A 13,531-nucleotide genomic window follows, 5' to 3' on the forward strand; every position below is an offset into this window, starting at 1 on the left:
AAAGTAAAATAATGGAAAAAGAAGAAAAAAAGAAAGAAAAGATAGAAGGCGAAGCCAACAGGGGAAGTGACAGAATGAAACGTCTGACGAAACAAAAAAGATGAACTGAGGAAATAAAATGGAGACACAGAAGGGGAAATATATAAAAAGTGAAAGTGAGAAAAAAAGAAAGAAAAGAAGCCCTTCACGATGGCGGTGGAATGGATTGCAGTGAGTGGAACCTAAATAAATATAAATATATATATATGTTTGTTTGTGGGTGTTTGTGGGTGTTTGGAAATAGCCAAACGATATCGAGCAGATGCTGAAAGGAAGTTGTCATGCAAATAAAGTGAAGGCAAATAACAAAGGAGAGGGAGCGAGGGAGGGAGAAAAAGAGAAAAAAAAAAGAAAAAAGAAAAAAAGAAAATAGAAAGAGACATTCAAAGACGTAAAGCAGAAAACACAAAACAGAAAACAACAACAACAACAATACCATTAATAAGTGGGAGAAATGCGTAAGTAATGAAATGCGCCGTGGTCCTGCGTGCGAGGTCGTGGTTTCAGTGGTTGACCATTTTGTTTATGTTTTTACCCCCTTCCCTTTTTCTTTTTTTTTTTAAAAAATATCTGTCGTGGATGGGTTTCAGTTCGGCTAGTGCGTTTATATTTAGATATTTATGTTTTTTATGTATGCTTCATACATGTAAACATATATATATATATTATTTTTTTTTTTTGAAAGAAAATATATGTGCGTGCGCGGTGCCGACTGATAAGAAAAAAAAAAGAAAAAGAAAATTTATTAACATTACGAGCGTAAATTTCGACATTTTTGCGCCGTATTTGAGTGCTTTAAAGTTATCCATAGATTTCCATGCTTCCGGCGTGTGTGTGTGAGAGAGAGTGTGTGTGTTTTGTGTTTTGTGTTTTGTGTGCGTTATTTGGAGTATGCGGCCGCTACGCAGGAAGGTAGCTGGAACTTCTTTTTGTTTTTTATTTTTAAAAAGTTAAAAGTTAAAAAGAATCGGGGAGTGTTTAACCAAAAGCAAAGGGAAGGAGAGGAGAGGAGAGGGGAGGGGGCAAAAAAAAAGTTCGTTACGGCAGAAGAAAGAGAGGGAGGAAAGAGGAGGAAACTAAACATGAATGTCAGGTTTTGCTTCTTTTCATTTTTTAAATTTAAATTTCGCTGCCACAGTTGCGTGCCGTTTCGCTCATTATTTTCCTCTCGTTTTCCCATATATATTGATATATACATTTCTTATTATCACTATTGTTATCATTTTAGTGGTTTAAACCCCTTCTTTTATTCTTATTGTTATTATTACTTTCCTTTCCCCCATTCTTTTTCTCTACTGTTTGTCCTTGAGGGATTATATTAGTAACCCTCATACTTCGCCTTTTTCACTTTTATATGTTATATATAAATATATATATATATATATATGTGTGTGTGTGTGTGTGTGTAAGGTTACATAAATTTTAAATAATATATTATCAAATTTATTGTCCAAAATTTGTTTCTTTTCTCCCTTTAGTTTTCTTCCTACAAAATTTTGAGTTGCCCCTCCGAGTGGTCAGCACCGATACGTGGCCGCCTTTTTTTTTTTTGAATATAAATAAATAAATAAATAAATATATATATATATCTTATCTTTTTATTGTTTGGTCTTATTTGTATATGCTTCCATTCCATTCCATTCCCTTCACTCACCTGTCCTTTACCATCTAATTCAATCCAATCCGTTTCTTTTTTTTTATATAAAATTATCATATCATCCTGCAGGCGTATATATATATATATATATATTTATAATTATTGCTATTGTGATCGATGTTATAAACGGCGAAAGGTGAGGGGGAAAAAACAACAACAACAACAACAACAAAAGAAAAAAAAGAAAAAGAAAGTGAAAAATTCCCATTATTGCCCAGGGTTGCAAGGTTCATGTGAGGGAGAGGAAAATTAATGTGTGTGCGCTTGTATATATATATATATATTTATTTATTTATTTATTCATTTATATAATGCATTTATATGTTTTTTCCCGTTATATTCAAATATATGTGTGAACGTGTTGTGTCTGCGGAAACAAACAAATAAACAAAAAAAAAGGGTGAGGGAAGGAAAAAAAAATGTCTGTGAAACACTCCCCCTTTTTCTTCTAATGTGTGCATTTGCATTGTCCGCTTAGATGCGTTGCCTGCAACTAGCACCTTGGCAGCATTTCATTCATTCATTCGTTTTGTTATTATTATCATCATTATTACTATTATTTAACTTAGCGGTTTTGGATTTACTTTACTTTTCTTTTTTCCTTCCCTTTTGTGTATGTTTATTTTACCTTTCTTTCATCGCACTGACTTGTGCCAAAGCCTTTTTACCGTGTCCGGTTGTTATTATCATCATCATCATCTTTATTATTATTATTATTATTATTATTATTATTATTATTATTATTATTATTGCGCTTCCCGAGTTCTTTCGTGTGTACTTTTCCCACTTTAAGTAGTGACGTATCGCCTTCATTTTGCTGCAATATTCCCCTTTTTCCTTTTCTTTTCATTTGTGTGTTGCGTCGTCTAATTTTTTTTTAATGTTTTTTTTTTCGCCGCTGTGCCCACCACAACAATTTGTTTTGTTTTATATTATTTGTTTGCCAGTGAGATAAGACTTAGTGCTGAAGGGAAGTAAAACATTAACGAAACAGAACAAAAGCTAAAGCAAACTAAAGTGTAGCTATTTAAATTAAAGCCAGAATAAAGTGAAAACAAAAACAAAAAAAAGAAAAGGCATCTCTCACGAAGCCAGTAGGGCATAGGGAATAACAGAAGTATTAAAAAAATTAAAAAATAAGATCAAAAGAACCATTCAAAAAGGTGTGGTAGAGAAGCGCAGTGAGGTTATATAAATATCACATAAGTTAAGCAAAAAAGAAAAGAAAAAAGGAAAAAAAAAAGAAGACCATAAAGAGAGGGAGCAAAAAAATAATAATAATAATAATAACAGGGGAAGACAAAAAGGAACTTTTTTTTTTTTAAAAAGAAAAGAATTATCAATAAAGGAAAACATTCAGATACAAGAGGGGTTTCGGTTTCACGGGTTGGGTGTAGCTAACGAAAAAAAAAACGAAAGACACGAAAAGGCAAAGCAGAAAAGGAAGATTTTTTTTTTTTCGTTCCAGGGAGGGGGGCGAGAATATAGGAAGTTTACGCCACTATTTTTTTTTCTCCTTCTTTGAAGCTACACCGAGATTGATTATCAAGTGTGAGGCTTCAAAATTACGCTAGTTGAACGTTATTTTTGAGATGCCACCCAAAAATAGGAATCGGGCCGCGACTGCTGACAGCGCCGCTATCGCCTCTTCTGGCGCCAAACTAATTAACAACCCCAAAAGTAACAGTAGCGGTGTAAAGGGAAAAAATAACAACAAAAGTGCCCCCGTTGCAGCGAAGGCAAGAAGGCAAAGCGAAGCGGACGATTTTGAGCGAGTACTGGCAGATCTGAACCGAGCCACAGCCGCCGTGGGAAAGGAGCGGGAAAAGCAGGTAAAGCGCGAGAAACCACGTAAGGAGCGACATGAGGATGTCCGCGCCTTGGCGCAGAAACCGGAAGGAATAGATGAGGAATTCAGCATGATGTTACGCAAGAAACAACAACAGAAGCAGTTTCAGCAACTAATCCAGCAGCTGCTGGCAGCGCGGAGTCCATTTCTCGACGCGCCAGAGAAGGAGGTGCGTTGTGAAGTGGCGACGGAGAACCCGAATTTTGATGTGGCTGTGGGTGAAATGCAAGGCTGGCGGGTGAGTATGGAAGATAAGCATGCCATTGATGTTACTTTTCCCTCTGGAGCAAAGGACAGCAAGGAGGGGTTCTTTTGTGTCTTTGATGGTCACTCGGGTGACGGGTGTGCCAAGAAATGCAGTGAACTCATCCCAAAAGTTTCACGTGCCCACATGGTGGAGCATACGGACGGTTTTATGGAGATTGACTTTGAGGCAGCGTACATGGAAGTGGACACACTTTTAGAAAAGGAGCTGACGGATCAGTCTGGTTGCACAGCAGTGACGGTACACATCACACCAACACGCATTACATGCGCCTCCGTGGGTGACTCCCGTGCTGTACTGTGCCGTAATGGAATAGCCGTTGCGCTCAGCGAAGATCACAAACCGGACAGGGAAGCGGAGCGAGCCCGTATTGAAGAGGCTGGCGGCCACGTTGCGGAAAACCGCGTGAATGGTCAGCTGGCTATGAGTCGGGCAATGGGTGATTTCACATACAAGACACAGAAGGAACGTGGCCCACGGCAGCAGTTGGTAATTGCCGTGCCTGATGTGGTAATGGTCAATCGTGAGGCCGATGATGGGTTTGTGGTACTTGCCTGCGATGGCATCTTTGATGTAATGAGCAACGATGAGCTCATCAAGGCAGTGCTTATCAGGAAGGCTGAGAATAAACCAAATAGTGTCATCTGCGAAGAAATTTGCCACGAGTGCCTGGCGCCACCTGCGGAGGAGGGCAAGTACGCACCGCGGCCGGAGGGTACGGACAATATGACAATAATGATTGTGGATCTTAAGTAGAATAAGAAGAATAATTTAATGTGGTGTGTGTGTGTGTGTGTGTGTGGCGGTGGAGGGAGAGAAAAGGGGGAGGAAAGATGGAGGGAGACATCTTTGTGATTGAGAGGTGAGGGGTGATGGGATTCATTAGTTAGTTGGATGAGGCAAGACAAACACAGCAAGGTAACGAAATGGGTTTGGAACGAAGTGTATACATGTGTGTTGTTAACCGTGGGAAAGGGATGTAGAAGACGAATAGTGAAGAGGACTGGAGGTTCCCGTTACTTCTTTAGTGCTGTTGGCGATGGCGCACACAACACGCGCGCATTGGCGCCAAAGCTATGAGTGAATTGAAGAGAGAAGGTTTTACTTGGAGTGTCCGTTTTTGGGGGGAGGGAAACGGGAGCTTGCAGGGATGTATGCACCAGACGGTGGTGTGAATGGTGAGAAAATAGGATAGTTCAAGGAATGGGGGAAAGGGAATTTCAAATGCATGGATTGTGATTATGATTATTGTGTTTTTTTTTCGTGTGTTCCTGCTTTTTCGGTATGGTTTGATGTTCTCGGTTCTTCAGTTTCTTTTTTTTGAAGCAGGTCGCAGACTGTTGTGGGGAGCTTTGGAACGTATGCTTCTTCCGCATTCTCCCCATCGGTTTCCCCATATTTTTCATTTTAGGTGCTTGGGTGCTCTGCGTTGCCTGGAGTGTGATGATGATGATGATGATGTGTGTGTGTGTGTGTGTGTGTGTGTGTACGGGAGTGGGAGTGGAGTGGTGAACTTCTTCGCGGACTTATCATTTTGTTTCGCATGCATTTCCCTTTCTTCATGACTTTTCCTTCTTATTCTTCTTGCGTGCGTGTTTGTGTTTGTGTTTTTGTGACATACCATTGTGTGCCATCTCTTCTTCTTTTTCTTCACCATCAATTTCTTTTTCCCAGTGGGGGAGGAGTAGGAGGAGGATAACTCAAGGGAAATTGCGGGATCTTTTACTTTGGTCTCTTTCCATCTCTAATTCTACCTTTGCGTGCGTGACCACTGGGTTTTTTTTTCGTGCGAGTTCGTGTGCGTGTTTGCACTGTTCCCATGATGGCATTGCAGTATGTGTTGTACTTGCCGAGGGTTGTTATTTTCCTCCACAGCATTGTTGAATCGGTTCCTCTTTTTTTTTTCTTTCTTTCTTTTTTATGTTTTTAACAACAGTGTCATGCGCACCAAATAGGTGTGCACGTGCGCTTCAAATCACATTGGCAAAGTATATTTTGTTTGTGCCGCTCATCCCAACGTTCGTCACCCGCTTCAACACGTGCATTTATAAGTGCCCCCTTTTCTTATTATGTCGGTTCTGCTTACTGTCTATATTTATATCTCTCTTCTTTTTTTTTCCTCTCTCTCTCTCTTTCTGTGTGTGTGTGTTTGCGTGTGTCTGTTTGTTTCCATCGCTTCTTTACTGTGCGGCTGGCACTTTTATTGTCCCCATTTCATTTCATTTCATTTCATTCCCTTTTCTTTTAATATATATATATATATATTGTTCTGGTGTTCAAGTCATGTTAACTTCCACTGCTTATGGCATGGAGCTCCAAGCGCGTGCTATTGCACCGTTTTACCACTCCTCAAATAACAGCAGCAGTACTCATCGGTTCGTTGCCGGAACGGCATGCTTCGCTGGTGGGAATGTTATCCGATTGCTCACCTTCCAGGAGGAGTCGCAACTACTGGAGTGTACGGCAACGTGGTCTCATGAGGAAGAGATTTTTGGTCTGTGGAGTTCTCCATCGGTTGCCGGCCCCAGTCTTTTGGCTGTGGGGGCTTCTTCTTATTGCCGCATCTTTCGCGTGTCGGATGATGTCTCTGGTGAGTTGGAGCCTGTTGTTAATTTTAATGCGGCTGCTGCGCAAGTTCTTTGGGACCTGGAGGGGCTGCAGAATGAGGTGAAGTTAATCTCTGAGGACTCCCTTCGTATTTATTCTCTTACTGAAGGTAAGATGGGGGAAGAAATTGGCCGCTTCCGCGTTGACGGTTGTGCGGAGCTGCGGTGTGCTGCATTGGACCCGCATCACTCCTCTGTGTGTCTTGCTGCGGGTGAGGGAATTGGAATCGCTGTTATAGATACACGGAGAAAAGGGCCAATTGTAATGCCAAACACCACCACGCTCCATGGTTTAGGAATGATACAAAGTATCGATTTCAGTAATGCTCGCGAGGGCCTTTTCATGACGGCAGGAACCGATGGAGTTATCATGTGGCATGATTTTCGCATGGATGGGGAAAAGAGCGTGGTTGAAAGGAGGGGATACTTGGACGCACATGATCACTGTGTGCAACGGTCGTTGTTTAATCCTTTCCACGACGAGTTGTTGATTTCTTGTGGATCGGATCATACGCTAAAGCTGTGGGACACCTCGAAGAAAGGGGCTGACGGCGAATGTGCCGTATGTGTGTCAAAACTCTCTGACTTTGCGGAGTCTGTAGTGGCTTGTTGTTGGAGCAATTCTAATCCATGGGTATTTGCTGGATTGTCTTACAATGGTAGGGTCCTTGTAGATAGTGTACCTGAAGAGTGTAAAATGCAATTTATTGGAAAGGAGGGTTGAGAGGTAAACTCCCTTTTGATTCCTTTCCTTTATACGTGCTTCGCCGTTACTGAAACCTATCGACGGCGGTGTGTACACGCCTGTGTGTGTGTGTGTGTGTGTGTGTCTGCTAAGATCCTTGGCACTGCTAGTGACGACATTTGTTGGTTTTATCAGTGGAAATTTGTCTTCTTGCTATCGTTACCATCGCTGCTCTTCTTTCACCTGTCGCCACTGTTTTTTTCCCCCTCTTGCCGGCACCCGTTTTCCAACTCGAATGCAAAAGGGTGTGGTGGTGGTGGTGCAGCATAGGTGATTGGGCGCCAGCCGGGGCGTAAGGGCGTTACAGGCAATTTTTTTGTGCCTTTTGTTTCCCCTTTCTTTTCCTGACATATGTGGTGGTTCACGCGTTACGATGCCCAGTAGAAAGGAAAATGGAATGGTAGTACTGCCTGCTCTTGTCTAACGATTCTATGTGTGTATATATATATATTCTTCTTGGCATTCTCCTTTCGCCCCTTTCCCGTTTTCTCTGTTTTCCCGTTTACGGTGCGAAACAACCGAACACATCATCACTTTATATGTATTAAGAGGGGAAAAGGAAGAAAGATTTGACATAGAACTGAGTTATCTTGACAGGTATTCACCCCTTCGGCCGACGAAGGGAAGTAGAAAGAGGCGTACAAATAAGAGCAGCAACCTCTACCTTGGAGGTGGGATTGATAAGGGAGGTGACGGCTTCCCATCCTTTATTGCCATTATAATCCTCTTTCATCTAACAAGTTACTTCCCGCTGTAGTTTATCTATCTAACAGTCGTTATGCCCCCTAAGCTACGACAACATTTTCACCAGAAGGCTGCCGCCGCCGCCGCCGCCGCGGAAGTGGAATCAGGGATTGCTGGTGTTGAGGAAACTCTCCGACGCCTTGGGTTAGTTGGGGGTGCGGATAAAGCGGGTCGCAACTCAACGAGAGCGAAGGACTCTGAGGAGTACCTGGCATCCATCAGAAAGGCAAAAGAAGAGGCTGCCAGGCTTCTGCGTGAAAGAGAATGCAGACAGTATGCCGTGGAGGAACAAAAGCGAGAGGACGAAGTTACACTCTCCGGTAATGATAGGGAGAAGGCGCTGCAAAGTGTTATTGAGGAGGCACGCTTTATTTTAGAGGAGGAGAAGCGAAAGGCGATGGAGTCTGTTACAAGGCAGCTTGGAAAGTCTGATGATCGTGTCATTAGGGCAAAGGAACTCAGAGCCGCGTTGGCTGTGCGTGATCGGGAAGTGATGTTGATGGAAGGTGTACATAGTCCCGCGGTATGTGGAGAATCAAAAGATAGCATGGTTGTACCAGATGTGAAGGAGCGGAGAAGGGCATTAAAAGCCGCTGCCGCAAGAGAGTACTGTAACATCATTGCCAACGGAATTGTTGAGTTGGCGATTCGGGTCTTTGACAACATGTACACTCCCATAGTCTACAACAACATTCCTTTGCGTCGATTTCCACAGGATCTCGGTGTGACGAAGTGGCGAGCATGGGTGGAAGAGTTAATTTTCTCCAAGACAGGAGCCAAACCTTTGAGCGATCTTCTTGCCACGACAAGTCTTCGGGAGCTGCGTAATACAAACTACAGGGCTGTGAAGAATTTGGTGGGGGCGGCGGAATCTGCGAATGATGTGAGCCAGTCCGTTGAGTTTGACTGCAGGGAGACTGTTGATGGCAGGGATGCAACGGAAACCTTTGACGGAAATGCCTTTGATGCGGAAACTGTTATGAGGAAGGTTACGGAATTGCAGTGTAGGCATAGATCGGGACTTATCGCCAAAAGCGTGCAGGAAGCCACTCTCCTCCTCCGATGTGAAGAAGAGAAGGAACTTGAAGCCCAACTAGATGATATCCGTCGAACACACGAGGGGGACGCTGCAGAGGAGACAGTGCCCGGATGGACACACAAACTACCGCCGGTGGGTTGTTTTTTGTTCGGTGATGAGTTAAGTGGACTCAAGCAAATGGCGGAGGCGCTATATAGTGATGTCCCACTGGAAGCAACGGTCTTGTCGGGCAAACAGCGCACAAGCAACTCGCAACTGGCAGATGTGACAAGGAATACGTTCGACTGGGATACCACCAGTGGTGACTGTATGGCGCATCGGGTTATTTTGGCGTCTCAGCTTATTCGAGGGCATCAAATGCACTCCGGTCAGGGAGGATCCGGCTCTGCGTCAACCAGCGGCGCAAAGGTGTATAAAGGCGCGGGTGCGTCGAGCACCGGAACTAGTCGACTGAAGGATGTTAAACAAGCCGAAGACTTTGTGGAGTCCAAACAGTACATCGACGCCCTTTGCGAAGCTCTTGTGAAGGAGCTCGTTGCGGTGTACCAATACAATATTATGCTCGTCCTACGTCCCTCTGCTGATGCCTCTGAGGGTGTGACGGAGGCGCCTCCGATGATGCGTTTGCTGTTTCTAGTCGGCTTTCCAGACACAGAGGTGTTTTTACGCACTCTGCACCAACGACTTCATCTGGCCCTTGAGGTACTTGAACACGAAGTTACACGAATGCTTAGAGAGGAGGAGTGCGGCGATGAATGTGGGTCTGTTACACTGTTGGCTAGCAAGCACCCCATGCGCCAGACGTTATCCACTACCGCGTCCTCTACCCGCAAAAAGGGGAGCCGGCTCTGTTTGTCCCCATCGACGAGGAGGTGTGGCAACTCTAGGTCATCAGTTATTGAAGCTGAGGAGACACCTCCACCACGGCTGCGTGTGTTCCCGCCATTGTGTCTAGTGGGGGTATTTCTGCAATATGACATTCCCTCCCGCTACAGGCGGATGCGGCATGCGAGGAACCGCTCCACACTGACCATGTCTGAGATCCTTAGTCAAACTCCATCTCCCCTTCTTTCGCAACCTTTTTCAGGCCCAACCCCGCCACAACATGGGGAAGAGGATACCGGCGATTCTTTTGCGGAGTGGCCAGTGTGGCGATTGCGAATGGAACTCATTCAACAAGACCGGAAGATGCGTCAATCCTGGAAGACGTGGTGTGCGCGCGTGTCTAAGGCTGGTTTATCTCACATTTCTGAGGGAGAACGAACCCCGCATGTGGAGAAGGTAAAAAGGCGGGGACGTTCGTCCGTAACACATGGAAAATCTAACGAGAATGTAAGTTCAAACATAAGCCAAACTCCTATCCCGCCAGGACTTGCGGTGCCGAAGGTTCTCTTCTTCGAACGGAGGGAAAACCTTCCCGAGAACACAGAACATGGGGATCTCGTACTGTACCTTATTTTGAACCTAAAATATGAACTGAGGCCCATTGCTAACGTTCTTGCTAATAAGTCCCTAATACCAGGGCAACTGGCTTCTCCATTGAAGCTCAGTGACTACCGATTACCGTTGACCGTGCTTGCTCAGCTGGTGGAGGTTCACGACCGATTCCATGCTCGTTGGAATGACTTAATGGCTCTTACCCCCCAGGTGGTGCAGGATTCAGTGTTGACTGGGTCATCAACACGGGTGCAAAGCAGGTGTGCGACCGATGAAGGCAACGACGGGGAGGGGCCCCCGAGGTGGGAGACCGCAATAGCTCTCGAAGCCGAAATGCATCGCGTCTTTCATGTAATTTTATCGGATTTGTTGGATTTTCTGACGGATGAGGTTTTTCCACCATCTCTTTGGGGTGGGAGAACCGATTCGATCCCCCCCGTCACCCCGACTAATGTATCCTCTGGCGATAGACTCAGTCGTACTTTGCACTTCATGACTTTAGATGATAATTATGGCGTTTCGCGCGAGGCACTGTATGGCTTAATGTCCGAGGGATTAACCAAGCTTGACACTGTTAGTGCCTTGTTACTTCGTCAGGTTCTCGAAGTTGCGTTGGCAGATGTGGGGGAAGCGCTTTCTGGTCTCTGCGCGTGGGCCCATAGTCACATGCTGTCCGCTCCGCGGATTCCCGCAGAAAAGGGGAATACAACACCCAGTCCAGGGAGCCCAACGTTTTCACCTGTCCGCAATCATTCTCTTCCGAGCAACTTTTCAACCTATGATTTTGTAAAGAGAGACTTTCTTCGCGCCGCCCCACGTATTGAATTTGATGAGATACTGCATGCCGTGCAGCAATTAGATGGTAGAGCCGAGGCGGTCGAGAATTTTCAGTATTTCATGTGGGCATATTCGTCGCGTGTTCACGAGACGGCGCTGTCGTGTTTGTTGGACTCTATAGATGGTATTAGCAAGAGGTTAAGCGTTGAGGTCTCTAACAGTTGGGATGTTACGGCTCCCCGAGTTATTCGTCAATTGTTGTCCGAGCTGTTTGCTGTTCCGCCACTGGAAGGGAATGATGGATTTGAAGGTGGCGCAGCGGAAGAAAGGCGCTGCGATACTGTTTATACCCCTACTCAGAATAATGTACTTCCTGTAGACTCACCATCGCCGCCGTCGCCTCCCGCAATCTCAGTGTCTGTGGGGCGTTTGGTGGCAGCCATCGCATTACTGCGCCGCTGCTGCATGACATCTGCAATGTGTGCGGCCCGTTGGGTGGATGACATGTACGCGGCGTCACTTAGAATTCCACCTAATGGTAGGTTTCCATCCGCGTGTCGCCCGTCTGACGTTGCGGGCATCTTCCTACCGCCTGTTGCGGCTCAGGAGGAGATTGCCTCGCGGTCGTCACTGGCAGTGCAGTTGATGGAACAGTTGGTCCCAACGTTCAGCATCGACTCGGTGAAAGATCGGAACTGCTGGGAAGAGACTGGAGTTGAGTTAGTTTTGCAAAACTTTTCCATGTACCAAAAGGGCACTGTGAACGAAGATGAGTTCACCCACTGTGTTCTTCAGGCGCAGCTCAACTGCATTTGGAAACTGCTACCCGAGGGGTTGCATACGATCGCCAGGGACATTGGTTTTACCCTTCCCTTCGCGCCAAAGGATTGTAGCGGTGAGTCGGCGCATATTAAAGGTGTGTCGGACTCCATGTTCTCATGGATGAGGCTCAGGCACTGCAAGGGTGTAGCTGAGACGCCCGTGCTAACTGGAGAGGATTGCGCTCGCATCTTCCGCAATGCGGTTCGCTGCCAGAAGTATGTTTTACTTCAGATGGAGTACTCCTCGAGGGCACGACGGACTACACTTTCATCCACCGTCACCCAGAGTGGCATGATGGCGCGGTGGTGTAAAAGACCCGTGCTTCATCTGCAGCAGTTTCTCGTGGATCTTCTCTTTCGTCAGCCCTATCCTTCCGGCGCATCCAGTGCCGACTACACGAAGGAGTGTAGCCTGGTGAACGAACCTTCCACCAAGGAGTTGCGTGAGATGGTGCAGTCGTTCCCCCCAGAGTTGCGGGAACAAGGACCTGATCAGGTGGACGGCACTGCATCTATAACAATGGAGGCCTGGCACCGCATCAAGTGGTGGCATTTTTCCACGAATGCTTCCAAGGCAAGTTGGGAAGACTTCTTGAAGTGCTACCTTTTTCGTGTTCTTACCGTTTCGTTTGAACTCAAGAATGGCGTCCTGTGCTCACGTCTGTTGCCGCGCCTTCCAGACTTGTTGTCTGCCATCGCGCGCACACGGGGGGCTCAGGCGACTGTGGAGCGCTATTATCATGCCCTTGTTGCGCTGGACGCTGCACGGACGAAGAAACTGCGTCATTCCCAGTTGGTAGAAACGCCACTGCTGGCCGAAGCGGGACAAAATCATGCATATACATTAGCCTCCATAAAGGGTTCATTGTTGGCCCTCTCTCCGCTATCGGTGTTTGATCTCACGTTGTCGGTGAAGGAGGCTTTGTACTTTTTTCGACCGGCGTTCGACAGCTGCGCTCCAGGTTGGAGTGCGGCGACACAGGGCAATGCTGAATCGACTTCGCCGTATCGTTCCGTGCGTGGCAGGTATTCACTTGGTGGTGAAGGGAACAGCAAGATCAGCGAGGATGAGGAAAGTAGTGGCGAGTATACCATTTCCCTCGAGGAGGACCTCATCCTTCTGCTGGAGATTGAAGGCCGCACAGCACTGTCTTTGCCCCTACTGAGTTCCTCACACTGGGGGCGGCACGTATTGCCACGTCTGACGGTCATTTAATGAGATGGCATCTGCCACACATGTGTGTTTTTGTATGTGTTTGACGCTACACTCTATTTGTGTTTTCATTTTTTAATTTATTGGGTGCCCTGTCGCTTTGGGTTGCGGTACAGGCGATTTTTATGTACGCCTATTGTGTGCAACTGCGTGAAGGTGGTGTCTGAGTGGTTAAATACGGAGTTGGTGTGGTAACAGAATATGTTTGTCCAATACATGTTCCTTTTCTTTTACCTCTGTGTGCATATTTTTGTTATATATATATATATATATAACTTGTTGGTGCACATACGTGTAGACACGGTGTGATTTCTTTGTGTGTATGTGTGTGTGTGTGTG

General features: G+C 45.7%; 3 protein-coding genes across 3 annotated transcripts, besides 30 other annotated features; all 3 read left to right on the top strand.

Moving 5' to 3' along the window:
* Positions 1-13,393: part of a sequence feature (sequence corresponds to BAC RPCI93-30H13) that runs on past the window's edge.
* Positions 17-180: a sequence feature (GA-rich).
* Positions 223-247: a sequence feature (AT_rich).
* Positions 372-409: a microsatellite.
* Positions 692-719: a sequence feature (AT_rich).
* Positions 1,032-1,059: a microsatellite.
* Positions 1,391-1,426: a microsatellite.
* Positions 1,426-1,446: a microsatellite.
* Positions 1,455-1,487: a sequence feature (AT_rich).
* Positions 1,595-1,625: a microsatellite.
* Positions 1,730-1,750: a sequence feature (AT_rich).
* Positions 1,769-1,794: a microsatellite.
* Positions 1,846-1,868: a microsatellite.
* Positions 1,966-2,004: a microsatellite.
* Positions 2,226-2,257: a microsatellite.
* Positions 2,374-2,447: a microsatellite.
* Positions 2,815-2,836: a sequence feature (AT_rich).
* Positions 2,910-2,942: a sequence feature (A-rich).
* Positions 2,967-2,986: a microsatellite.
* Positions 3,289-4,566, top strand: Tb927.5.1660 (protein phosphatase 2C, putative; the record flags this gene model as incomplete). The annotated part of the gene is made up of 1 exon (XM_839747.1): positions 3,289-4,566. One exon carries the CDS (start codon positions 3,289-3,291, stop codon positions 4,564-4,566), a length of 1,278 nt encoding a protein of 425 aa, XP_844840.1.
* Positions 4,590-4,612: a microsatellite.
* Positions 5,270-5,298: a microsatellite.
* Positions 5,700-5,738: a sequence feature (T-rich).
* Positions 5,911-5,947: a repeat region.
* Positions 6,021-6,044: a microsatellite.
* Positions 6,053-6,076: a sequence feature (AT_rich).
* Positions 6,094-7,140, top strand: Tb927.5.1670 (hypothetical protein, conserved; the record flags this gene model as incomplete). Its single annotated transcript, XM_839748.1, has 1 exon — positions 6,094-7,140. The coding sequence occupies one exon, from the start codon at positions 6,094-6,096 to the stop codon at positions 7,138-7,140; it is 1,047 nt and encodes a 348-aa protein (XP_844841.1).
* Positions 7,222-7,246: a microsatellite.
* Positions 7,940-13,195, top strand: Tb927.5.1680 (hypothetical protein, conserved; the record flags this gene model as incomplete). Its single annotated transcript, XM_839749.1, has 1 exon — positions 7,940-13,195. The coding sequence occupies one exon, from the start codon at positions 7,940-7,942 to the stop codon at positions 13,193-13,195; it is 5,256 nt and encodes a 1,751-aa protein (XP_844842.1).
* Positions 7,976-7,998: a microsatellite.
* Positions 13,394-13,531: part of a sequence feature (sequence corresponds to BAC RPCI93-1P6) that runs on past the window's edge.
* Positions 13,447-13,466: a microsatellite.
* Positions 13,508-13,531: a microsatellite.

This window comes from Trypanosoma brucei, chromosome 5, assembly GCF_000002445.2.
Source record: "Trypanosoma brucei brucei TREU927 chromosome 5, complete sequence".
Classification (NCBI taxonomy): domain Eukaryota; phylum Euglenozoa; class Kinetoplastea; order Trypanosomatida; family Trypanosomatidae; genus Trypanosoma; species Trypanosoma brucei.